Source organism: Narcine bancroftii, chromosome 14, assembly GCF_036971445.1.
Source record: "Narcine bancroftii isolate sNarBan1 chromosome 14, sNarBan1.hap1, whole genome shotgun sequence".
Taxonomy (NCBI): Eukaryota; Metazoa; Chordata; class Chondrichthyes; order Torpediniformes; family Narcinidae; genus Narcine; species Narcine bancroftii.
Window position 1 is genome coordinate 17,962,737 of NC_091482.1, and position 27,951 is coordinate 17,990,687.

Below are 27,951 nucleotides of genomic sequence, written 5' to 3' on the forward strand. Positions count from 1 at the left end.
AAATCTGAAATTTCTTGTGGAAGAATCGGGCGTCAAAGGTATTTAATTCACCGAGAAGTGAGGCTTTGGCATCTCCTACTGCACAGGATTTGGTTTTGTAGCTTTTGTTTCAGATTTTTTTTTAATAAGCTCGATTTTGTAATCCCGAGTTATAATAATTGGACATGGACTCACCTCTTCATTTTACCGGGGATTTTAGATGACCAATTCAACAACATTAACCACTATTCTAGACAATCTCCAGCCTGGAATCTGTTTGGCTTTCATTCAAAAGATGAGAAATTAATTGCCATTCTTGGATGAGTCCTCAGGTTAGTTCTTAACAATTTTCATCTGCACTTAACTGGTAAGTGAACAACTAGAGGAACCATTATTATAGGAAGCAGTGTTTAAAAAATTGAGGAGAGGGAAAGATGCCAGAGACATGGTTAGGTGCATTCAGGCATAGCTAAGTTAGCATTAGAAGGCAACGTTGGAATGCTTAGAAGGCAATTGCCAAAATCATCCTTTTTAGCGCAACTTCCACTGAACGGTAATTACACTGTAATCGATAAATTTCACTTGGTTTCTCTGCCTGAAATAATAAGGGATGAAGAGCGTGAAATTGCAGGCGGTGCTGTGGTCTTTGTGGACAATGCGAAGGTAGGTGGAGGGGGAGGTAGTGCTGAGGAAGCAGGGAGCCTGCAGAGGGACATGGACAGGTTGGGAGAATGGGCAGATTCAATACAGCACAGGGAATTGCCATGCACTTTGGTCAAAGGAATAAAGAAATAGACTATTTTCTCAGTGGGAATTTAGAATACAGATTCCAAAGGAACCAAGAAGTCCTCGTGCAGGATTCCCTAAAGGTTAACTGACTAGGTTGAGTCAGTAGCAAAGAAAGCAAAAGCATTCATTTTGAGAGGACTGGAATATAAAAGCAAATATGTAATGCTGAGGCTTTACAAGATGTTAGTCAGACCACAAATTTGGATAATTTTGAGCAGTTTGGGGCCCTAAGGAAGGATGTGTTGGCATTGGGGAGGATCCAGAAAAGATTTATGAGAATGATTTGAGGAATGAGAAGGTTAACCCATGACAAGTTTTTGGATGGTTTTGGGCCTGAACTCAATTGAGTTTAGGATGAAAGAGAATCTCATTGGAGAGTGAGCATGGAGAAGGTGTTCCCAGCAGCAGGAGAATCAAGGACCAGAGGGCACAACCTCAAAATAAAAGGATGTCCTTTCAGAAGTTTCAGGGTAGTTTCTTCAGCCAAAAGGTGGAATCCATTGCCACAAGACATCTGTGGAGGCCATCATTGGGTACATTTAAAGCCTTGGTTCTTGAACATTAAGGTTGTCACAAATTATGGGGAGAAGGTAGGTGAATGGGGTTGAGAGGGCAAGTACAACAGCATGATTTGAATGGCTGAGCAGACACGATGGGCTGAACAGCCTAGTTCTGCTACCACATCTTACTGTACAAGGCCCAGCCCTTCACTGGCCATGGCTAAGAGCAAACTGCCCTTTCAGTGAACTACATACTTTGGACGATTTATCTCCTTCTGCCTCCTTCACACTGAATTGATTTGTGTGCATTGTCAAGGTCATCAGAACACCACTTGAACCCCTACCTAACAAAGATAACAACTGTCAGTGAATGAAAATAAACAAAGTCTCCAGTGAATCTAAGATTTTGCTTTGATTTTCCACAGGCAGAGAAGAGCATCCTGCAGCTGGCTGGGAGACCTATTAAAAATGAGAACCTGCCATATATGATCAAACATAGCACATTATGAACATTTCATTTAAATATATCCAGAGGTACTTACTTAGAAACCAGTGAAAAGGCCTCAGAGCAGATAGGAGGGCAGGGGACCAGCTTGATGAGAAAATGGCCGAGAGCTGCTGGAAAATGGGCGCTGGTAACCTTTTCAAGAACCGAATTGAAGGTGTTGACATCAGCTGCCTTCAAGCTCTGGTCTCCTCCTCCCGTGTCCAGAATATTTCCTCCGTGAAGTACCAGAATAAGTACACGAATCTTGCACTTTTTCTCATCCTGTTGAAACATTGTGGGGGAGGGAAATCCCCACAAGATTAACATGCAGCATTTAATTTAACTTTATTCTAGATGTACAACCCATGAATGAACCAAACACATATTTATGTTTTCCATGCAAAGCACAAAAGTGCTGGAGAAACAGCACTTTTGTACACTGCACTATAACCCCACTGTCTGCAGACTTTCCTGGTGAACTTCATGTTTTCCATAACAATTTTACAGCTGGTAAAGGGGATATATTAATATGCTCTTGTTAACTGGAGGATTATCTAACAGGCCAGACAAGTCACTGCTCCAAACAAAGGATAATGTTTGTGCTTGCTCCTGGAAGGCCATCTGACCAGGCAGGCCACAAGTCACCTCACCTGCCAATCAACGCTCAGCCCGTCTACAGGTCAGCGCGTACCTTGCTATTGGCTCCTTTGTAATACACACCACACCACTAGCCCGCTTAATCTTCTTCCCTATTTTGGGCAGACTTGAGCCAGCAAACCGAGCAGCTGGTTCCCTTTTTCCTTGCTGAGGATCAAACCCAAAAAGCACTTCAGGTGGGCCACACTGGCGAGACCATTACAGTTGCCAAGTGTGCGCTGTTAAAGGGTGGGGAGCTATAGTTGGTGCACACCCATGAGACTATTGTAATTTATTCCTATCTACTGTAGTGCCAAGCCTGCCAGTTCTCTTAGGATGGTGGGTACTGTTTTATACTGGCTTTTTATACTAACATGGATTGTTACGTATATCAACTGTTTACTTGTATTCACTCCATGTGAAGAGAGTGTGTATGTGTGTTAGAGAGAGAGAGAGAGAGAGAGAGAGAGAGAGAGAGAGAATGCATAAGTGTAGTGATACACCACTAGCTTACTGCATGGGGCAACCTGTGTACCTGCAGGAAGAGCGCTGGAGGACAAGGCAACAACCGGTCGGCTGCCAATCACCCTCGGGATATGTTACAGCCAGCCCCTCGAGGTCAATCTCAGAGCCAGCACAGCTACTCTCGCAGCCAGCTCTGTGGAAGTTTGTGTTAAACAGTCTTTATGTTTTGTGTCTGCTTTTCTGCTCAATAGTGCATCACATTGTTGTGACTTGTCCCACATGGTAATAAAGACCACTGTTTGTTAACAAACATGTCCAGGACTTGTTACTTCTAAAGATGTTCTCCACATCACAGCATTTCTTCACAAAATAATTTGCTAATCTCTTACTTTCCTCCTTTTTATTGAAAACTTTATTTAAAAGAATTTAGACAACTTACAATTAAACATAACAGAAAAAAAACATTTTTTTTGCATATATAAAAAGAACAAAAAAAAACCTGCCCACCATCTCACCCCTTCAGCCAGCCCCCTTAAAGGGAGCCAAATATAAAAATAATACAGTGATTATAAAGAATATTTCAAAGTATTTCTATGTTCATATATTCCAAATAGGAAGACCGCATTTTAACAACAAACGAATAATTATCGTGCAGATTTCATGTAATTTTTTTCCATAAGAATACAATTTCTCAACTCATTCTGCCAGCGTGTTATATTAACCTCCACATTATCCTTCCATGTACTAGCTACACATTTTCGTGCTAGAGATAACACTAGACGTACAAATGCAATTTGAAATTTATCCAACCCTAGTCCTTTCAAAGAAACCATATATCCCAACAAAAAGATTGATGGGTCTAACGGTAATTTAATCTTAAATAATTTTTCCAAAACCAACCTAATTCCTTCCCAAAATGGTTGTACTTTAAAACAAGACCAAACAGCAATGTAAAAAAGTTCCAGAACATAGTCCACATCTAAAACAAGAATCCAAATTACTAAATCCATATTTTTTCAATTTCTCTGGAGTCAAATATAACTGATGTAAAAAATTATAATTAACCATTCCATAACGTACATTCGTCACTTTAGTTGCACTATCAGAACACATAACCTCTGAATTATCTTCCGGAAAAATATAGGCTAAATCACTTTCCCATTTAAGCCTAGATTTTTCCCATTCCGGTTTATCACTATTCTGTAATAATTGAAATATAACCTTTCTTAGGTACAAAAGAAATCAAAGACTCAAATTTCATCAACATGGGTAAATTCATCTCTTTACCATAATTATCTTTTATCAAAGTTCTGAGTTGATAATACACAAACAAAAAATTTACAGATATATCAAATTTCTCCCACAGTTGAATAAAAGAAAGAAATTGGCCTTCTTCCAAACAGTCCTAAATTATCTTTATGCCCTGAGATTACTTTCCTCTTCTGAAGGCACCCTCCTGGTATATTAGACTGTATCGGAGGTTTGGATCTGGAGCTTGGGTTGCCAATGGATCGAACAGGGGTCTACTGCAGGACCACTGGAGCAAATCCATTGACACTCTGTGTTGTTGAAGGGACTTTCTTTTGCTTCTCTTTCTCTTACTGTTAGGGGCTCCAGGCAATGCTATAGGCAACGCTTGGTTTGTCTTATGGTAGGCAAAAGGACATTTTGTGCATGTTGCATTTTTTTTATCCTTCCATGACAATAAAAAGAATTTTGAATGTTTTCAACACTCCTCTTAATTCTTAATATTAATTTGGCAGTGTCAGAAAACGAATCAAATATAGAGGAAATTATCCTGATTGGTCAACCACTTATTGCAAGCAAGATCAGAGGCAAAAATCTGTACGAGTCACTTGCTATAAATCAGCCATTCTCAATGGGGGCCCCACAGCTCCTCTAGGGGCCACACGCATTTAAATAAAAGCCTTATTTTCTTTTCACCTCACATAACATTAATATTTTTAATTTTTTTAACGTAGTCAGTAAGAGAGAAGTATGGAGGAAACCAACTAACCTTGACTGCTTCACAGGGAAGGGGGCCCATAAACTTTGAGCAGTCGCAAGGGGGCCATAGTCAAAAAAAGGTTGAGAATGGAAAATGTAGCAGAATCCTCAATTTCTGAATGTCAGTTCTTCACACTGCAAGTAAAACTTTTTAATTCAAGGAGTCTTAATCAAGGAGATGATTGTGGGCCAACAGCTAAATCTTATCTGGGCACAATTTATCTCATTTTTGTTTTTTTAGATTGACTTTGCTTGATTTTACCAGTCTGAAGAATGTCCAACATCTTGGCAATGGTCGTTCACACACAAACGACCAAGACTCCAAATCTCCATTTCTTTACACGAGTTTAGACAGCGTGCTGGAAGTACGGTAGATAAAGAGGCAGGACTTGCAGCACCACTGTGGCGGTGTCCTATTCATTAGCCGGTTCACTTTGGACTGCAGGCAATCCGGGAAATTTTCTAGGGGCCTAGGTGGTAAAGTGTCAGAATGGAGCACCCTCATCACTTCAGGTGTAAAAAGATGGGAATATTTTCCTGGAACGCAGTGGCTGTGTAAAAAAAAAATGTGAAACTACCTCCATAAACCAGAGAGAAAACCCCAACTACTCTTGCACTCAAAGTCTTGTGATTTCAGATCACAGTTGGACCTGACCTCAGGTAACATAGCTCCATTTATCCACTTACTGAATTAATTATAAACATTTGCAAGCACAAGGTCTGAATGAGATGCCCTTTCAGTGTCCATTGAGAACAGTTTCTCCTACTTGATGAAAAAAATTACCCACCTAACTAGGATGGATTAAGTCAACATTGATTTGTTTTGGCTGGATTGTACTTGGCTTTATTCCCCTGTCTATAATTTAATTGCTCTACCTGATAAAAAAAAACTATGCAGGCTCTCAATTACTTTTCATTTCCAGTGGGAAATAGCATCCAATTTATTATGGCAGGAAATTAATTAATTATAGAGTTTTATAGCACAGGAACAGTTTTTGGGAGTAGAGTTACTTCTTTGCAACCAGCAAGGTGCAGATTTTAAGGACTGGGGAGTAACATATTTTCCATTTAGGCTCTCTGCCATTCTGTAGCTTCATTGCTAATATTTGCTAAGTCCACTACAACAGGTTCCTTTCAAGTGGAATCCTCACAGAGAGAAAGCAATGGAAATATTATGGACTTCATTTGAATTTGACTCCTCCACACTTGTTTTTCATATTGACTTATTCTATAATTTTAAACACCAAGTATAAGCAATGGAAAAAACAATATTGCTTCAGTAATTGTGCACATATGATCACCCAACAGCTTCACTCTCTTTAATATTGGAAACTAACTTGCAGAAGTATGGCCTGAGTGTCTGAAGAAGCATCACTGAACCATAGAGGGTCACCTTCTAAGCCATTTTCACTGTTCTACATGAATTCACTTCAAAAGCAATCCAAGTCATATCCTCTGGTCAGTTTACTTCAATATTTCTTATGAAGTATGGCTATCAAATTAGATACATTTCCACTTCCAATGTATCTCGTTTTCCTTTAAATAAATACAATGCTCATTGCCTCAATAACTCACTTTTGCAAAATATTCCAAGTTTCCACATTTTTTTTCTCTCATATCTCTCCCAGACAATTGAAGTGGTCATCTTAATTTGATGACCTAAACTAGAGAAAAGAGCTATTCAAAAGATGTCCATGTTGTATTTTAGCATTCAAAAATAATGATTTAGCTTTCACGAGCTCATTTAAAACCACATACTCGTATAAAATTACAGACCTCTGAATCTTCTTGGCCTTCTATACTGCCTTGTGTAGGGCATCCCTGCCTTCTGAGAGACTCTCTGTACATGTCACCTGCAATAAAATAAGAAATGGATTCAGTTTTCTCGGTTTCATTCAAAGCCTATTCAACCATATCAAGTAAGCTTCACCAGGAATGCTCAATTATTACTCAAGTATCCCGTAATATGATAGTTACATCCACTAGACGCCCCTCAAGTATATGTCCCTTAAAAAATTGTTCCTGGCACAAATATTTTTTGCTGTTTTCTGAGTAGGCCTCCATAGCACTTGACTGGAGGGACGGGTGGGGGAGGGGGGGGAATAAAATGGCAGAATACTTCCAGTAGGCTAGAAGAATTTACTCTGCATACAATATTACAAAAAAGCACTCGTCATAACTCTTGTAATTAGGCTGTGACAATGGCATATTGGTATGATCTAACAACCCAACATCACATTGAGAGTAGAGAAATTCAAGAAAGATTGAACACACATAAGTGAGAATCCAATTAATATTTAAGATCTCTGACACAAGTGAATACATTCTGCTGTCATTCTATTTCTCCTTTATCCTTCGCTTCGTTCGACAAAATCAGACAATTCGTGGCATTTGACTAGAGAGACGGGTGGGGGAGGGGGAAAATAAAATGGCAGTATGCTCGAAAAATTTACTCTGCACACATTACAATTAGTGCAAATTACTTTTTTAAAAAAACCTAAGAAGTCTAAAGAATATATATTTTAAGATAATAAGTTGCAGATCTTTTAAAATGGAGCAATTGCAAAGTAAAACATGCAGGGCTGTTGTGTCAGACACATTTTCACATGCATCCAGATCCATTGATAATGTTAAATTCTTGACAAGTGGCATGCATTTGATGTGTCAATCTGTCTCTGGGGTGGTTCTCTTAGCTCAAACCCCAATTGACAGTGATGCCATCTAATATGACCAGATGAAATGATCTAGAAATATTTCAAATCTAACTGCAATTTAAATTCAATAAATTTACATAAAATTAAAGGTAAATCTAAATTTATTTGACTTGACAGGGAAGTTCCATGAAGGGCACGCAATTTGTGCAGAGCTTCTGTTCATATGGTTACATCACAACTCGGCAACGGTCATCAGAAATACTGTTTGTCCCATCTGCTTTGAAAAGAATGAATTACAATTTCACTTTTGTATAAAATATTCCACTTAATGAGCATTTTTGGGCATGATTTTTTCTAAGACTTTGAGAAATATTGTTGGATTTGACAAATATGTGTACATTTTTGATCAGGTCTTTATTGAGCATTGTAACTGATCTCTCCTCAGGTTCTGTTTTTTTCTTCAAGTGTACATTACCTTATTCTTGAGCCTACTTATGGCCACAGAGTTTGCTTTGAATATGCACCATACAAGGGATAAGTGACTGAAAATTGGTGTCAATATAAAGCAATGGATGATGTACTCATCAGCTCCACATTTTTCATTCAAAGCCTATTCAACCATATCAAGTAAGCTTCACCAGGAACTATCTTCTTTGGCTTGGCTTCACGGATGAAGATTTATGGAGGGGGTAAAAAGTCCACGTCAGCTGCAGGCTCGTTTGTGGCTGACAAGTCCGATGCGGGACAGGCAGACACGATTGCAGCGGTTGCAGGGGAAAATTGGTGGGTTGGGGTTGGGTGTTGGGTTTTTCCTCCTTTGCCTTTTGTCAGTGAGGTGGGCTCTGCGGTCTTCTTCAAAGGAGGTTGCTGCCCGCCAAACTGTGAGGTGCCAAGATACACGGTTTGAGGCGTTATCAGCCCACTGGCGGTGGTCAATGTGGCAGGCACCAAGAGATTTCTTTAGGCAGTCCTTGTACCTTTTCTTTGGTGCACCTCTGTCACGGTGGCCAGTGGAGAGCTCGCCATATAACTATCATTGCTTAATTATTACTCAAGTATCCCGTAATATGATAGTTACATCCGCTAGCAGCCCCTCAAGTATATGCCACTTATAAATTGTTCCTGGCACAGATATATTTTGCTATTTTCTGAAAAGTTAATAGGTTAACAAGTAGGCCACCATCAGCACTTGACTGGAGGGACGGGTGGGGGAAAGGGGGGGGGAAATAAAATGTCAGAATACTTACGGTAGGCGAGAAGAATTTACTCTGCATACAATATAACAAAAAGTGCTCATCTTGATAACTCTTAGAATAGGGTGTGCCAATGGCACAGTGGTATGATCTAACAAGCCAACCTCACGTTGAGAGTAGAGAAATTCAAGAGTGTTTAGAAAGATTTAACACAAATAAGTGAGAATCAAATTAATATTCAAGATCTCTAACACAAGTGAACACATTCTGCTGTCATTCTATTTCTCCTTTATCCTTCGCTTTGTTCGACATAATCAGACTATTCATGGCACAACATAACCACAGTTACTCTCTTATTTGTGACCCTTTGTGTGTTATGAAAAAAACAGGATGAAAAGCATAGTGGTTAGCGTAACACTGTTTAAGCGCCAGCAACTAGGGATCGAATCCGGTGCTGTCCGTAAGGAGTTTGTACATTCTCCCCGTGTCCGTATAGGCTTCCTCTGGGTGCTCCAGTTTCCTCCCACCCTTCAAAACATCTGGGGGTTGTAGGTTAATTGGACGCAATTGGAAGCAAGGGCTCGAGGGCTGGAAGGACTGTACGTCTAAATTAAAAATTACAATAAAAAATTTAAAGTTATACAGATGGTGCCCGACATATGTCTGAGTTTCATTCTGACCAACCAATCGGATCTCAAAATGGACCCAAGTTGGATGTATGTTATTCCAGGCTGATACATTCTTAAACTGGAGTCATAGCATTTTGTCCACGGGCCAGCCTACCCGGCACTGGAAAGACCCATTATCCACCACCATCTAGCCTGAACTTGCCTCCCCACCTCGAACACTGGGACCACCACTGCCTTCATGTCCTGAAAATAGAACACATTTGGTGGCAGTGGAGTCTTGGTGTCCTCCCGGTCCGTGGCCACTGCCATGTTGGTCCATCAAAATAAATAGCCCCTGGATCCCTGGGACCTGACACGTAATTTTTATATTTACATTTTTTTCTATTTTTGTAAATTTATACAGTTTTTTTTGGGGATGGTCTTAAGTTGCATAGGTCGTAAGTTTCAGTAATGCTTCCTGGAACGACATTAGTTTCACAGATACATGTCCTTTACAACTGCAGATGCGTGAGCTAAATTATTGATGAATAATGATGTGGCAAAAAAGTCAATGGGAGTAGAACAAAATGGCAATACAGGAGTTGATGTTAATAATTTTTCCCCTTTCTACAGTAAATCCACAATTAAGATTTTGTTTATTTTCTGTTGAAGTGTAACTTTGATGAATTAGGGCCTCAGCTTCAAATACTGCAAAGAAAGCTACTCCATCTGAAACTGGAGAACCAAGAGGCAAAGTCAACTTTATTATCATCTGATTACACCAGTACAACCCAATGAAACAGTGTTGTCTAGACTTCAGTGCCAAACACACAACCAGACATTATGCATATACAGGCAAACAATACAAATGCAGGACAAGTATTCTTATCAACAAATAAATAAATAGCTTTTTCACAAATATTAGTGTCTCGGAGGGTTAGTGTGAGCAGTTCCTTTGGTCATTCAGCATTCTCACTGCCCATAGGAAGAAGCTGTTTCTGAGCCTGGTGGTCCTGGCTCTGATACTCCTGCATCTCTTCCCCACGCACCCTCTTCAGACAATTATCCTGGTAGATCATGTCGATGGCAGGGGAGGGAGACTTCAGTGATCCACTCTGCCACTCTAATAGTTCTGTGGATTGACCTCTGATCCATTTCCTTGCAGCAACCATACTACACTGTGATACAGCTGGCCAAGATGCTCTCAATGAAGCTCCTGTAGAACGCTGACATGATGGTGGCCATTCGCCTTGCCCGTTTCAATCTTCTCAGGAAGTGCAGTCGTTGTGCCTTCCTGATGTGTGAAGAGATGTTGTATGTCCATGGTAGGTCACTAGCTAAGTGCACTCAAAGGAACTTGATGCTCTCCACTCTCTCCACTGTGGAGTTATTGATGTGTAGTGGAGGGTGGTCATTCCTGGTCCTCCTGAAGTCTGCGATCATCTGCTTCATCTTATCCGTGTTGAGACTCAGGTTATTACTCTCGCACCATCTCATGAGATTTTCCACACTTCTCAGTAGTGTGGCTCATCATTGTTTGTAATGAGGCCGACTATTGTTGTGTCAAGTGCAACATCATGATACTTAATTCATACTTCAACGTACATATTATAGTCAAAGCCAAGGATGTATGGGGTGTCTAGGGAAGGGTAGCACCTCTGGAGGAGGGGGGAGGGGTGCTGTCATGTCCTTTTCAGGCAGCTCGCCCACCTCTGGTCCCCACTTGATGCTCAGCTTTCAACTGTGTCTCCAATTAGCCGTACCATGCTCAGTGGCCATACCCAGTACACCGCCTTAGCAGATGGGCTAAACCAGATGAGGATAGCTGATGGGCCTTCAATACTCAGTGAGGTCGTGGACCTGTCATTCCCAGCGTGTGAAGTCTGGTTCTGGGGGATTGAGCGGAAGAGATTAATTAATGGTCCAAGGAATGTGCTGGGCTATTAAATGGGACCATGTGTTCCTAATTGAGGGAATCTCTTCAACTAGAGCAATGGTTTTCAAACTACCCCCCAATAACTCACATTCCACCTTAAGCAATCTCTATGCCATATGTGCTCTGTGATTAGTAAGGGAATGATTAAGGTGGTATGTGAGTGGAAAGGAAAAGTTTGAAAACCACCGTTTTAATCCTACTCAATTGACTCGTTATGTGCACGGTTTCATAACTCCAAAGGAAATGGGCCAATGACAATTTTTCTCAAGCAAAATATTTTAGTACAATTGGGTCCAGAATAGTATTTCTCAACCTGCCCATCCCACTAACGTACCACCTTAAGCAATCCCTTACTAATTGGCACAGGGATTCCATAAGGTGGAATGCGAGTTTGGGGGGCAGTTCGAAAACCACTGGATAAGAGGAATGGTCAAGTTTTGCCCTTCTAAGCAGTGGGCACCAATTTAGTGTGGCAATCACAAAAACAATAGCTTGGTCATTTTGCTCACACTGGTCAGAGAGAACACACAGAGGCAAGCAGCAGAGACTTGTTGGCAACGAGAAAACACTCCAGGATGAAATGTTGATTAGGAAAAAAAGAGATTCAGTGAAGATTGAAAACCATTGAACAGACTTGACACTTGACATTTTATCTTGACCTAAATTACCCCAGAAGAAAAACTTCTTGGACAATCTCATTAAACCCTTGCAATAATTAGATTTTGTATTCCTTCTCTGTTATTAGGTTTAAAGTAGCTTTAAGCTCCAGGTTACACTTTCTAACATGAATTGGCCAAACAACATATCTATTCTATCTGCTCAAAAATGTTGAATTATAAGAACATAAGAAATAGGAGCAGGAGTCGGCCATCCGGTCGATGGAACCTGCTCCGCCATTCAATGAGATCATGGCTAATCTGAGGAAAGGCTCTTCTCCACCTACCTGCTTTTTCCTCATATTCCTTAACTCCCTTACTATGTAAAAAAATCTGTCCAACCTTGTCTTAAATATATTTACTGAGGTCACCTCCACTGCTTCAATGGGCAGCAAGTTCCACAGATTCATCACCCTCTGGGAAAAAACAATTCCTTCTCATCTGTCCTAAATCTATTTGTGATGCACTGTGGTGACAGTGAGCAGGCACAAGATTCAAAAGACTGAACAACAGGCTTTATTTACTTAAAGTCTTCTGCTGTAGTTAGCTGCAACTCCGTGTGACTAACCTTAAGGGGCCGGATGTGGCTTATATCCCCACGGATGATTGGCAGCCAACCGGGTGGGGCTTGATCCATTCAGGTCGGCTGATTGACAGCTGGCCAGATGTGGTCTGTGCTCTGGTGATCTTTCTGCAGGTACACAGGTCGCCCCCTGCAGTAGGCTAGTGGTGTATCACCACACTACCTTGAATTTTTGAGGCTATGTCCTTTAATTCTGGTCTCCCTCACCCATGTAAACAACTTACCTAGCTCTATCTTATCAATACCTTCCATAATTTCATACATTCCGATAAGATCCTCTCTCGTTCTAAATTCCCGTGAGAACAGCTCCAGATGACTCAATATCCCTCTTAACCACGTACACTGCCTCTAAAGCTAGTACGCCCTTCCTCAAGTAAGGAGACCAGAACTGCACGCAGTACTCCAGATGCGGCCTCACCAGTATCTTGAATAGTCTCAGCATAACTTCCCTGCTCTTAAATTCCATTCTTCTCGCAATGAAGGCCAACACTCCATTTGCCTTCTTGATAGCCTCCTTCACCTGTAAACAAACCTTTTTGCCATTCATGCACAAGCACCCCCAAGTCCTTCTGCACGACAGCATGATGCAATCGCTTCTGATCTTCCACTTTTCCTTCCAAAGTAAATAACTTCACATTTGCCAACATTGTACTCCATCTACCAGACGCTTGCCACTCACTCATTTAAACCGATCAAAATCTCTCTGGAGACTTTCCACATCCTCTGCACGATTTGATTTTCCACTCAATTTAGTGTCATCAGAAAATTTAGATACACTACATTCTGTTCCCTCTTTCAGACAGTTTCTGTGCATCATAAAGAGTTGCCGGCAAAGTATCGACCCCTGCCATATTCTACTCACCACCGATGGTCAACCAGAATCCATTTTCTTTTGAGAATCTTGATGGGCCTAATAATCAGAGCGGTAATAATCCCATGCTTTGACATCTGCCATCACACACACAATCCTGTCATTGATAAACCCTGTATGGTTTCAGCCATTTTGGCACAAACTATAAATAATAAATTAGTATGGGCTAGTTTGAAGTACTTTGTGTGAGCAGATGAAAACACAATAATGGGCCTAAAGCAGAGGTTCCCAAGCTTTTTTATGCCCCGCACCCCTAAAAATTTTTAATATGTTCTCGCACCCCTTAAAGTAATAATTTAGTTAAGAATAAAGGTGAAGGTGACCAAAACAAATTTGTATAATCAATTTTTAATAATATATAAACAAAAATGAAACATGGAAAAGAAAAAATATTACAAATTAAAAGTTGCATAAACCCTACAAAAAAATTAAATTTTCATCCATGCATGAAATTTCTTCAAAAAAATTGAAGAACTAATGTTCAAATGTTCATAAGCCAATTTAAATTTAATGACCCTTTTGTTCCTGTTTATTGTTTAAGAGTTTTTCAAAACGTGGCACTTTGTTGCTGATACAATCTGCGTGTCTGCCTGTGCACCCAAGCGATTTCTAGATTTTGTCTTGATTGACAAAAGGACACTAAATCCAGACTCACGTAAGTATCTCGTCACGAATGGGATGAGCACAGTTAGTGCTTTTTCACAAAGTCTTGGAAACATGTCCATTGCCGAACACCAATATTGTTCCAAAGTTTTGCTTTCAAACTGCATTTCAAGAACACGATTCGTGCGCAGTTCAATAAGATCTTCCTTCAGTTCTTCATCATCCGACATATTATCCAAATTGAAGGAGTATGGATTTATAATCCATTCTTCAGAAGTTTCCAGAAGAACATGGAAACAATAAAGGACACCTGACAGCTGTGGCAGGGCCTAAATGACATAACTTGCTATATTACCAAATTCAATGCAGTAGCAGTCGCAAAGCTTCACTCCCAGAGGAACTCAATGCCTTCTACGCCCGACTTAACCACCCCTCCACACCCACGTCTCTTCATGACCTATCCTGTCTGTCCATGAGGCTGCCTTCAGGAGAGTGAATCCATGGAAAGCATTCGGTTCTGACAGAGTACCTGGCTGAGTATTAAAAATTTGTGCTGACCAACTAACCAATGTATTGATGAATATGTTCCAACATCTCACTCCAGCATGATGTGGGATCCAACTGTTTCAAATAGGTGTCAATCACACTGGTGCCCAAGACCAAGATAACCTGCCTTAATGACTATGGACTAGTAACACATCACTGTGATGTCCTGGCTGTATCCACTAGCTTTTGAAGGGCTTTATGCACAGGGGTATTGGTGTTCCCTTACCATGCCGTGATGCAGCCAGTCAGCACACCTTCCACCACACATCTGTAGAAATTTGGTAGGGTTTCTGGTGTCATACCAAACCTCCGCAAACCCCTGAAGAAACAGAGGTGCTGACTGGCTTTCTTCGCAAAACCATTAGTTTGTTGAGTTTGGGAAAGGTCCTCCAATATAGTGATTCCCAAGAACTTAAATTTGATCACCTCCGATCTGATAATGATCGCTGGAGCGTATACCTCTGGTTTCCCCTTCTTGAAGTCAACAATGATGAAGTGTTTGAAAGGTTGGTATTGAAACATATCAGCTCCTGTGTGAGCGGCGAAATCGATACATTCCAACTAACATTTAACGCAGCATTTAACACTATAATCCCCTCAAGCCAACTCCAAGACCTGGTACTCAACATCCCACTGTGTAATTCGATCATGGATTTCCTCACCTCCAGACTACAATCAGTGAGGATTAGTAAGAACATCACCTCCATAATCTCCATCAGTAATGGAGCACCAGAGGGCTGTGTTCTTAGCCCCCTGTTCTACTCCCTTTACACCTATAACTATGTGGCTCAGTATGACAATAACACCATCTACAGACTTGCTGACGATGCCATGGCTGTGGGTCGTATAAAGAAAGGTGATGAGGCAGCATTCAGGAGGGAGATTGAAAACTTGGCCGAATGTTGCACCAACAACAACCTTGCAGTTGATGTCACCAAAACCAAGGGGATGATAGTTGACTTCAAGAAGGGGAAACCAGAGGTATACGCTCCAGTGATCATTATCAGATCAGAGGTGATCAAATTTGAGTTCTTGGGAATCACTATATTGGAGGACCTTTCCCAAACTCAACACACTAATGGTATTGCGAAGAAAGCCAGTCAGCACCTCTATTTCTTCAGGAGTTTGTGGAGGTTTGGTATGACACCAGAAACCCTGTCGAATTTCTACAGATGTGTGGTGGAAGGTGTGCTGACTGGCTGCATCACGGCATGGTAAGGGAACACCAATACCCCTGTGCATAAAGCCCTTCAAAAGCTAGTGGTCACAGCCAGGACATCACAGGCAAGACCATCGCCGCCATTGAGAACATCAACAGGGAACACTGCTGCTGAAGAGCAGCAGCAATCATCAAGGATCCAAACCATCCACCATACACTCCATTTAAAGGTGATTTAAAGGGACAGCGCAGGGACCATTTGAGCACCACAGGAACTACCAGCAGTAGACCCACGGGCCAAGTAAAGAAGACCCGACCATGTGGACACAGAGGGGGAGGGGACTACAGGATGAGCTGAGATGCCAGGACCTGAGGCTTCCGCTCCCTACCATCCTCCTGGCCAATAAACAATCCTTGGAGAACAAACGATGAACTCCAAGCCGGCTTCAGCATCAGAGAGACATCAGGGAGTGCTGTGTGACATGCTAAATGCAGACATCCCAGACATGGCGCTGCAGCCCAAGGGCTACACCCTCCATCACACTGACCGAACATCAGTATTTGGAAAAACCAGGGGAGGCAGTGTTTGTGTCATCATCAATACATCATGGTGCACAGACATGATGGGCATGTCCCAGTTCTGCTACCCCGATCTGGAACATCTGGCAGTCAAGTGTCACCCATTCTACCTGCCGAGGGAGTTCACTGTCAGTATCTTGGTCAGTGTACATTCCACTCCAGGCTAACATCAGGTTGGCACTGGAGGGATAGAGCACTGTGATTAACAGCCATGAGACAGCACATCCTCGACCATTGCTACACCACCATGAAGAACACATACCGACCAATACCTTGACCACACTTTGGCAAGTCTGAACACCTGGCTGTACTTCCACTCTACAAGCAGAGACTGAGGGCCACAGCACCAGTGGTGAAGACGAACGAGGCGAAGGAGCGTCTGCAGGACTGCTTTGAATCAATGGACTGGAATATATTCAAGAACTCATCCATAGATGATGGAATATGCAACGAGTGTCATTGACTTCATCAAGACCTGCATGGATAAGTGTGCACCCGCACCCACACACCGGGTGATCTCCAACCAGAAGCCCTGGATGATTCAGAGAATTCACAACCTATTGAGGCTGAGAACAAGGACATTTAAGGCCGGGGATCAGGATCTTTACAAGAAGTCCAGGTACGACCTGTGGAGGGCCATCTCTAAACCAAAGTGGAAATTCCGGAGGAAGCTGGAGATAAAGAAGATTGGAGATAAAGAAGAGTGCAGGCCATTTCACCCTTCAAAGTGAGGGGAACACTGTAGATGGCTGCGATGCTTCATGACCCAATGAGCTGAACATCTTCTATGCCCACTATGAGAAGAACCATCAAACAGTGCTGACTAAAATCTCTGAAAAGCCTGAGGACCCTGTGATATCTGTCCCTGAGGGCGATGCCAGAACATCATTCAGAGGGTGAACCTTTGCAAGGCATCAGGCCCTGAGGCATACCTGGCAGGGTACTACAAATTTGCGCCAACCAACTAGCCAGAGCATTCACAGACATTTTCAACCTTTCATTGCTGCGGTCAGAGGTTCCCAACAGCTTCAAAAGGGCATCAATCATCCGGTACCCAAGAAGAGTAGAGTGAGCTGCCTCAATAACTTCCACCCAGTACCACTAACTTCTACTATGATCAAATGCTTCGAGAGGTTGGTCATGGCCAGAATTAACACATACCTAAACAAAGATCTGGACCCACTGCAATTCAGTCATCGTCACAATCGCTCCAAAGTAGATGCAATATCGCTGGCACTCCACTCAGCTCTGGATCATCTTGAAAACAGCAATTCATACATACGGCTGCTCTTCACTGACACAGCTCAGCCTTCAATACCATTATTTCCTCAGTACTGGTCAAGAAGCTACATACTTTGTACCCCCCCCCCCCCCCCACCTCCTGCAACTGGATCCTTGACTTTCTCATCAGAAGACCACAATCAGTACGAATTGAAAACAACGTCTCCTCCTCACTGATTATCCACGCAGTACACCCCAAGGATGTGTGCTTAGCCCACTGCTCTACTCATTATACAATGATGATTGTGTGGCCAGACACAATTCCAATGCTATCTACGAGTTTGCCAATGACACCACAGCTGTCGGCAGAATCACAAACGGCAATGAGGAAATGTCAGGAGGGAGATAGATCAGCTCATTGAATGGTGTAATGTCAACAAACTTGCGCTCAATGTCAGCAAAACTAATGAGATGATTGTGGGCTTCAGGAGGAAGTCAGGAGAGCTCAACCCAGTCCTCCTCGAGGGTCAAGAACTTCAAACACCTGGGTGTCAACATCTTCAAGGATCTGTCCTGGAGTTTCCCTGTTAACACAATCACAAAGAAGGCTCGCTTGCTGCTATACTTTGATAGGTGTCTGAGGAGATCCGGTATGTCAACAAAGATTCTCGTAAACTTCTACAGGTGTATCGTGGAGAGTATTCTGGCTGGTTGTATGGAGGTGCCAACTCTCAGGACAAGAATAAACTCCAGAGGGTTGTTAACCTGGCCTGCGACATCACAGGCATCAGACTTCACTCCATCGAGGACATCTACATGAGGCAGTGCCTTAAAAAACAGCCTCTATCCTCAAAGACCCCCACCACCCAGACAGTGCCCTCTTCACTCTGCTACCATTGGGAAAAAGGTACAGGAGCCTAAAGATGAGCACTCAACGGCACAAGGACAGCTTCTATCCTGCTGCTATCAGATTCCTGAATCATCAATGAACCAAAAACACTGCCTTACTTTTTATGAACAACTAATTTTTATATATATATATACAGTAATGTTGGAAGATGGTTATAATATGAACATTTGCCTATGATCCTGAAGCAAAACATCAAATTTCATGACTTGTTCTTGACTATAAATTCCGATTCTCATTGCTGCCATCAGGAAAGAGGTGTAGGTGCCACAAGACTCACACCACCAGGTTCAGGAACAGCTGCTACCCCTTCACCATCAGACTCCTCAATGACAAACTCAATCAGGGATTCAAACTTGTGAAGTTTGTTACCGGGTTCTGTGTTGTGTTGTGTGATTTTGTTTTGGAAAGTGACAGTTTGCCTTAGAGAGCCAAGGTGAAGGTAGACTGCTGAGAGAGTGGGAGAGGGACTGGGCATGTGCAGAAAATGATCTAGAAATTTCTGGACTTGGAAGACAAACCACCACTGGGTGTGGCTTTGAAGTGGAAGAAGGCCCAAAACATGAGTTACAGACTTGTGAGCTGAAAGGGCCTGTTACAGTGCTGTATGCATAAATTTAAAAACTACAGGTTTTATCAAGCCCTTATTAAGAACAAAGAGGGAAGGAGGATGATCAAGAGGAGCCAATGAATTCGCAGGAGGAAGCCTCTGCAAAAAGATCACTTAACTGGAATGTTCACGCATTTTTCTTTCCACAGATGATACCTGGCTGGTTGAGCACTTCCAGCATTTTGTTTTTCTCTCCATGGTAGAAAGACAAAAAGAATTTCATGCTTTTGTGAATATCGATGATCCAAAGTAATTATTTAATAATGTTGCGTTTTCAGGAAAGTTTAGGATGGCCATGATAAATACTAAATAAAAGCCTGTCAATGAAATTTCGTGCTACATGTTACATTAGTTGCATGAACAAGGCAGTATCTGCAGGGAAGCAGGATATTACAAAGCTGCAACTTAATGCTTACCAAAGGTAGCTCTGATACATGCAGATGCAGTGCCTGTTCTAATCTGTTGAGCTCTGAAGAACTGATTTAAATGCAAGTGATCTCGTTAAGTATTTTACATGAACATATTACACACATTCTTGCAGGTGCAAAATAAACACAAGCTTAAGAAAATTAAACTCTGAGAATTCGGCACGCCACCCTAACAATGTCATTGTTTACATCAATTTAATTGCATTTCATTTTAGGGATTTATTTCAACTGTCCCCTTGCCTTGGCAACAGGCCCATTGGTTTTTCTTTCATTTCTAATCTCATAATTGTAATGGGCCAACTCATCTTTTATTGAGTGAAATTATAAATCCCTTCAGGATACCTTGTCAAAAGTGATAGTCGGCAATGACACAGAACATTAACCAGAATTAATTCGAGTGATCTGTCAATATCATTACTTGATTCAAGCTCACATTGTGAGGTTGAAATTCCCAAACTAATTTTTGTTTGTAACATTTGATTGGTGATAAAACTGCAACTATATCTCCTTCTTTTAGTCAGTGATGACACCTCTCAAATGTTACTCAAAATTGCAGTTGGATTTCTCATCCACTTGGAAGTAATTGCCAAAGCAGGGTCCAGGTAGTGAATAAAGTTAGACAGGGATCTGGGTAACAGTTGCATGAAGATAAAAATAATGGTAAAAGCTGATGTAAATCTTCATCAGAATTTCACCAAAGATTATTCCTGATGTTGGGTCTTTACCCAAAATCTCTTCTTTCTTCTTTGGCTTGGCTTCGCGGACGAAGATTTATGGAGGGGGTAAAAAGTCCACGTCAGCTGCAGGCTCGTTTGTGGCTGACCAGTCCGATGCGGGACAGGCAGACACGATTGCAGCGGTTGCAAGGGAAAATTGGTTGGTTGGGGTTGGGTGTTGGGTTTTTCCTCCTTTGCCTTTTGTCAGTGAGGTGGGCTCTGCGGTCTTCTTCAAAGGAGGCTGCTGCCCGCCAAACTGTGAGGCGCCAAGATGCACGGTTTGAGGCGTTATCAGCCCACTGGCGGTGGTCAATGTGGCAGGCACCAAGAGATTTCTTTAGGCAGTCCTTGTACCTTTTCTTTGGTGCACCTCTGTCACGGTGGCCAGTGGAGAGCTCGCCATATAATACGATCTTGGGAAGGCGATGGTCCTCCATTCTGGAGACGTGACCCATCCAGCGCAGCTGGATCTTCAGCAGCGTGGACTCGATGCTGTCGACCTCTGCCATCTCGAGTACCTCGACGTTAGGGGTGTGAGCGCTCCAATGGATGTTGAGGATGGAGCGGAGACAACGCTGGTGGAAGCGTTCTAGGAGCCGTAGGTGGTGCCGGTAGAGGACCCATGATTCGGAGCCGAACAGGAGTGTGGGTATGACAACGGCTCTGTATACGCTTATCTTTGTGAGGTTTTTCAGTTGGTTGTTTTTCCAGACTCTTTTGTGTAGTCTTCCAAAGGCGCTATTTGCCTTGGCGAGTCTGTTGTCTATCTCATTGTCGATCCTTGCATCTGATGAAATGGTGCAGCCGAGATAGGTAATATAGGCTGATGAACTCACTGTGTTCTTCCAGCATTTCTGTTTCTGTTCGAGATTCCAGCATCTACAATTCTTTCATCTTCAAGATTTGTTGTTCAAGATGCAAATGCAGGGATTTTCAAACAGATTAGGCTACAGGAAAAACCACAGTTGACCATCATGCAAACAAAGTAGATTACTCATACTTAAGGTGTTACAGCAACATAGGGGGTAGAGTTACTGCCTCACAACTCTGTGACGTTTCTTTTAAGTAATAAAGAAATTTGGGTTCGCTTTATAGGAACAATATTTTTATTAACAACTCACAACCTTGGTGTGCAGCCATCTTTTATATCTAACCCGATGTACAGCATTCATCTCTGACTCCCTCTAGTGATCAGGAGTATCACTAGCACTCTATCGCCACAGATTCCAAAAAGCCAGGTTCAATACTGACTGCAATGCTGTCTGAGTGAAGCTCGCATGTCCTCTGTGACTGCATGGGTTTCCTCCCCCATCCCAAAAGATAGGGGTTAGTTCATTAATTGGCTGCTATAAATTACCCCTGTGGTGTTGATGAGCAAGAGGATGGTGGGGGAGGGGGGGTGGGGGAGGGGGGGTGGGGGAAGAGTGGTGGAGAGAATATGTGGGTAGAATGAAACAAGATGCATATCAATGGCTGCTTGATGGTCAGCAGGCATTCAGTAAACTGAATGGCACATATTCAAGCTAGATGAGTAAATGTACTCAGCCAAGGATCCAGGCCAGCAGATAGGCAATTTTTCCAACTTCAGAATCAGAATTAGAATTTAATGTCATGAATATGTCATGAAATTCGTTGTCTGAGGCAGCATCACAGTGTGGCTTTCGTGCAAACAGAGGAACTACTGACATGGTCTTTGCCCTCAGACAGCTCCAAGAAAAGTGCAGAGAACAAAACAAAGGACTCTACATCACCTTTGTTGACCTCACCAAAGCCTTCGACACCGTGAGCAGGAAATGGCTTTGGCAAATACTAGAGTGCCTCGGATGCCCCACAAAGTTCCTCAACATAGTTATCCAACTGCACGAAAACCAACAAGGTCGGGTCAGATACAGCAATGAGCTCTCTGAACCCTTCTCCATTAACAATGGCGTGAGGCAAGGCTGCTTTCTCGCACCAACCCTCTTTTCAATCTTCTTCAGCATGATGCTGAACCAAGCCATGAAAGACCTCAACAATGAAGACGCTGTTTACATCCGGTACCGCACGGATGGCAGTCTCTTCAATCTGAGGCACCTGCAAGCTCACACCAAGACACAAGAGAAACTTGTCCGTGAACTACTTCTTTGCAGATGATGCCGCTTGAGTTGCCCATTCAGAGCCAGCTCTTCAGCGCTTGACATCCTGTTTTGCGGAAACTGCCAAAATGTTTGGCCTGGAAGTCAGCCTGAAGAAAACAGAGGTCCTCCATCAGCCAGCTTCCCACCATGACTACCAGCCCCCCCCACATCTCCATCGGGCACACGATCAACCAGTTTACCTATCTCGGCTGCACCATTTCATCGGATGCAAGGATCGACAACGAGATAGACAACAGACTCGCCAAGGCAAATAGTGCCTTTGGAAGACTACACAAAAGAGTCTGGAAAAACAACCAACTGAAAAACCTCACAAAGATAAGCGTATACAGAGCCATTGTCATACCCACACTCGTGTTCGGCTCTGAATCATGGGTCTTCTACCGGCATCACCTACGGCTCCTAGAACGCTTCCACCAGCGTTGTCTCCGCTCCATCCTCAACATTCATTGGAGCAACTTCATCCCTAACGTCGAAGTACTCGAGATGGCAGAGGCCGACAGCATCGAATCCACGCTGTTGAAGATCAAACTGCACTTGGTAGGTCACGTCTCCAGAATGGAGGACCATCGCCTCCCCAAGATCGTGTTATATGGCGAGCTCTCCACTGGCCATCGTGTCAGAGGTGCACCAAAGAAGAGGTACAAGGACTGCTTAAAGAAATCTCTTGGTGCCTGCCACATTGACCACCGCCAGTAGGCTGATCTCGCCTCAAACCATGCATCTTGGTGCCTCACAGTTCGGCGGGCAGCAACTTCCTTTGAAGAAGACCGCAGAGCCCACCTCACTGACAAAAGACAAAGGAGGAAAAACCCAACACCCAACCCCAACCAACCAATTCTCCCCTGCAACCGTGTCTGCCTGTCCCGCATCAGACTTGTCAGCCACAAACGAGCCTGCAGCTGACGTGGACATTTCCCCCTCCATAAATCTTTGTCCGCGAAGCCAAGCCAAAGACATAGGCAAACATTTCTACAAACCACATTGAAAAATAAATAAATAAAATGCAAGAAAAAGAAAAAGGGAGGCAGTATCTATGGTTCAGAGACCATTCAGATATCGGATGACAGTGGGGAAGGAACTGTCCTTGTGCCACTGAGTGTTCATCTTCAGGCTCCTGAACCTCCTTTCCGATGGTAGCGTGTGAAGAGGGTATGGCCTGTGAATTAGGGGCCTTGAGGATAGAGGCTGCTTTCTTAAGATACTGCCTCTTGTAGATGTCCTCAATGGAGTGAAGACTGGTACCCGTGAGGCCAAATTACCAACCCTCTGGAGATTTTTTTTTGTCCTGAGCACTGGCACTTCCATACCAGGCAACAAGACAAAATGTTCTCTATGGTGACCTGTATAAGTTTTTGGGAGTCTTTGTGACATACTGAATTTCCTCAAACTCAAACAATTTGCAGGGTTAATTTGACTCTAGAACTGTGGATATTTTATTTACATCCATATATCTTTCTTTGGCTTGGCTTCGCGGACGAAGATTTATGGAGGGGGTAAAAAAGTCCACGTCAGCTGCAGGCTCGTTTGTTGCTGACCAGTCCGATGCGGGACAGGCAGACACGATTGCAGCGGTTGCAAGGGAAAATTGGTTGGTTGGGGTTGGGTGTTGGGTTTTTCCTCCTTTGCCTTTTTTCAGTGAGGTGGGCTCTGCGGTCTTCTTCAAAGGAGGCTGCTGCCCGCCAAACTGTGAGGTGCCAAGATGCACGGTTTGAGGCGTTATCAGCCCACTGGCGGTGGTCAATGTGGCAGGCACCAAGAGATTTCTTTAGGCAGTCCTTGTACCTTTTCTTTGGTGCACCTCTGTCACGGTGGCCAGTGGAGAGCTCGCCATATAATACGATCTTGGGAAGGCGATGGTCCTCCATTCTGGAGACGTGACCCATCCAGCGCAGCTGGATCTTCAGCAGCGTGGACTCGATGCTGTCGACCTCTGCCATCTCGAGTACCTCGACGTTAGGGGTGTGAGCGCTCCAATGGATGTTGAGGATGGAGCGGAGACAACGCTGGTGGAAGCGTTCTAGGAGCCGTAGGTGGTGCCGGTAGAGGACCCATGATTCGGAGCCGAACAGGAGTGTGGGTATGACAACGGCTCTGTATACGCTTATCTTTGTGAGGTTTTTCAGTTGGTTGTTTTTCCAGACTCTTTTGTGTAGTCTTCCAAAGGCGCTATTTGCCTTGGCGAGTCTGTTGTCTATCTCATTGTCGATCCTTGCATCTGATGAAATGGTGCAGCCGAGATAGGTAAACTGGTTGACCGTTTTGAGTTTTGTGTGCCCGATGGAGATGTGGGGGGGCTGGTAGTCATGGTGGGGAGCTGGCTGATGGAGGACCTCAGTTTTCTTCAGGCTGACTTCCAGGCCAAACATTTTGGCAGTTTCCGCAAAGCAGGACGTCAAGCGCTGAAGAGCTGGCTCTGAATGGGCAACTAAAGCGGCATCATCTGCAAAGAGTAGTTCACGGACAAGTTTCTCTTGTGTCTTGGTGTGAGCTTGCAGGCGCCTCAGATTGAAGAGACTGCCATCCGTGCGGTACCGGATGTAAACAGCGTCTTCATTGTTGGGGTCTTTCATGGCTTGGTTCAGCATCATGCTGAAGAAGATTGAAAAGAGGGTTGGTGCGAGAACACAGCCTTGCTTCACGCCATTGTTAATGGAGAAGGGTTCAGAGAGCTCATTGCTGTATCTGACCCGACCTTGTTGGTTTTCGTGCAGTTGGATAATCATGTTGAGGAACTTTGGGGGACATCCGATGCGCTCTAGTATTTGCCAAAGCCCTTTCCTGCTCACGGTGTCGAAGGCTTTGGTGAGGTCAACAAAGGTGATGTAGAGTCCTTTGTTTTGTTCTGTGCACTTTTCTTGGAGCTGTCTGAGGGCAAAGACCATGTCAGTGGTTCCTCTGTTTGCGCGAAAGCCGCACTGTGATTCTGGGAGTAACATCCATATATAAAATGATTATAAAAGACCCTCTCAAACAACTTGTAAAATTTACTTCAAAAAAATCCTCAAAGACAACATACATTAGAAACCATTTTCACTCTCCATTACCATTTGATAGCGTCACAATACTTCAGGTTGTGCAAAAATATCAATGAACTGGTTAGCTTGATGCAGAACTAACAAATAGAAGCCAAGTGTGAGGTGGTGTGTCCAGGAAGGACTTGCATGGTGACCAATGCGAGGAAACTATAATGTGCAGTAGGGCAGAAGAATTTTGCTGTCCATGGCTTCTACTGTTTCCAGTCCTGAGCTGCGATGCTGTAACTCAGGCTACGTTGCAATGAGAAAACTGTTCAAGAAGCTACAAATCATTTCACATCTGCTCCATAACCTTCTCTGCCCATCATTTCCCAACTGGCTTTGCAATGGTTGAAGGTACCATGAATGGGATAGGAAAGTCCCTTTGGCAATTAAGACTGACATTTGGTACCACCGAGCAGCCAATAATTTGTATAGACCCTCATGCTTGTTCACATGGATTGAAACTGCCTTATTAATGGACATTTCTGAGTAAAGCTTTTGCAGTCAACCAGCCCAGGTGAGATCATCTGCAGAAGATAGGTATATTGTGGATCCATTCACTGATGACTTGGTGATCGACTTCTGATCATCAGGAATGCAATTGCTAAAAAAAAAGTGATAACAAGAACTTGCTTGTTCCTACTCTCCCACTAATAGTGCCACTGTAAAGCACACCCCCCCCCCCCTCTTTTTGTCTGGGCTTTTAACCAAAATTTTACTGCCAGAATGGAAAAAAATCTCAAGGAAACTCCCTCCTGTTAGTTTTCATTGGATCATACCTCCTTCCAACTCCTCAACCACAATAGAACTTGCTCCATTAACATTTCCTTTGATTTCAAATGGAGTTGGATATTATTCTTGAAAAATAAAGTCATAGAACTACTACTGTGAACTGTTCTTTATTGAATAAGTATTTCAAAGAAATTACACAAGTAAAACAGACCAAATTATTTCCTCTCTGAGCTTCATATTTCTATGTTAGAACTCTAATGTCTGCAAACTTAGTACCTTCCTCACACAAGACTAAATGACTCAGAAGAATATTATTTCTTAAAAAATGTCAAAGTAAGAGCAATAAATAGGATAGAATTCAGTAACATTCAATGATCAATTAATTGCCCAATTCAATACAGTTTTGCATACCCATTCAAAACTCAGTACCTTTCAAAAGCCCAATATTGAATCTAGGAATATTATCTTCCAAAAGACTAATGATAATTGTCAACCTTCTGAGTTGTTAACAGTAACATGTATCAACCTTTTGAGTTGTTTACAGTATCAGATGCCTTTCTAGCTCCCCAATATATTTTACCTACAGTTAAAATGTGGTCAGTCATGAATAGCAGCCAGTTGTGAAAATGCATCTCAGTAGTACCAATCTGTTCAATACCTCCGTACTCTTGTATGTACAGCAATTTATTTCCAGATCTCAGATCAATGAGGTTTAGAACATCCATTAATTTCCTGCCAGAGTTAGACACTCCATCGGATTACCTTGTGTATCAGTATTTATATCTGACATTCAGAATCTGAATAGTGTACCATGACACCTTTCCCCTAATCCCTGTTGATCTACAGATTTATTCCAATTCAATGAATAAAAAAGCATGGGGATTAATCCGCTCCAAATCAATAGACTCAGACAGCTGGTATCATCTGCCACAATTTGCACCAAGGACACCAGCATCAAGATAAAATATTAATTGTAATGCAATCATGGTTCATAAATGACCAGGAAGGAAACATGAGGGAAGAATTGCAATGATAAAGGAGGTTAAAAAAAGGGTGGGTAAATCTTCCAATTCCAGGCCAAGCTCCTGACTAAATTGCAAGGAAATATTAGCATAGGTACAAAAGTCAATGGTGACAGACGCAGAGGTCCAGAAAAATAAAACTGTGTGCCGATTTGCTCGGCAAACACTGAGAAGCTAGAAGGAAACAGCAAATGAGGCAGCATCCATGGAGAGAACTGGACAGTCAATGTTTCTCATAAAACTCCCCTGACCTGAAATATCGATTGACTAGATAGATCCATCCTCAACATTCATTGGAGCGACTTCATCACCAACATCGAAGTACTTGAGATGGCAGAAGTCGACAGCATCGAATTCACGCTGCTGAAGATCCAACTGCGCTGGGTAGGTCATGTCTCCAGAATGGAGGACCATCGCCTTCTCAAGATCGTGTTATATGGCGAGCTCTCCACTGGCCACCGTGACAGAGGTGCACCAAAGAAGAGGTACAAGGACTGCCTAAAGAAATCTCTTGGTGCCTGCCACATTGACCACCGCCAGTGGGCTGATCTCGCCTCAAACCGTGCATCTTGGCGCCTCACAGTTTGGCGGGCAGCAACCTCCTTTGAATAAAACCTCACTGACAAAAGACAAAGGAGGAAAAACCCAACACACAACCCCAACCAACCAATTTTCCCTTGCAACCGCTGCAACCGTGCCTGCCTGTCCCGCATCGGACTTGTCAGCCACAAACGAGCCTGCAGCTGACGTGGACATTACCCCTCCATTAATCTTCGTCCGCGAAGCCAAGTCAAAGAAGAAAAAAGATAGATCATCTGCAGTTTTTGTATTTCTCGAGAATGTAGAATGTGGGATTTGGAGATGTGGGTTATGCCTCCATGAAATTCTCAACTCTGAAGCGCTTGGATT

The 27,951-nt window shown here is 42.9% G+C and overlaps 1 protein-coding gene across 8 annotated transcripts in view; it reads right to left on the bottom strand.

The window, feature by feature from the left end:
• Positions 1-27,951, bottom strand: part of pitpnm3 (PITPNM family member 3) — a 432,302-nt gene that overhangs the window by 156,079 nt on the left and 248,272 nt on the right. For all 8 annotated transcript variants that reach the window (XM_069910690.1, XM_069910695.1, XM_069910688.1 and 5 more), the window contains 2 exons: positions 6,640-6,716; positions 1,811-2,037 (listed from right to left, as the gene is read on the bottom strand). In XM_069910690.1, the coding sequence (XP_069766791.1) occupies positions 1,811-2,037; positions 6,640-6,716 (304 nt within the window). The remainder of the gene's footprint in view (positions 1-1,810; positions 2,038-6,639; positions 6,717-27,951) is intronic.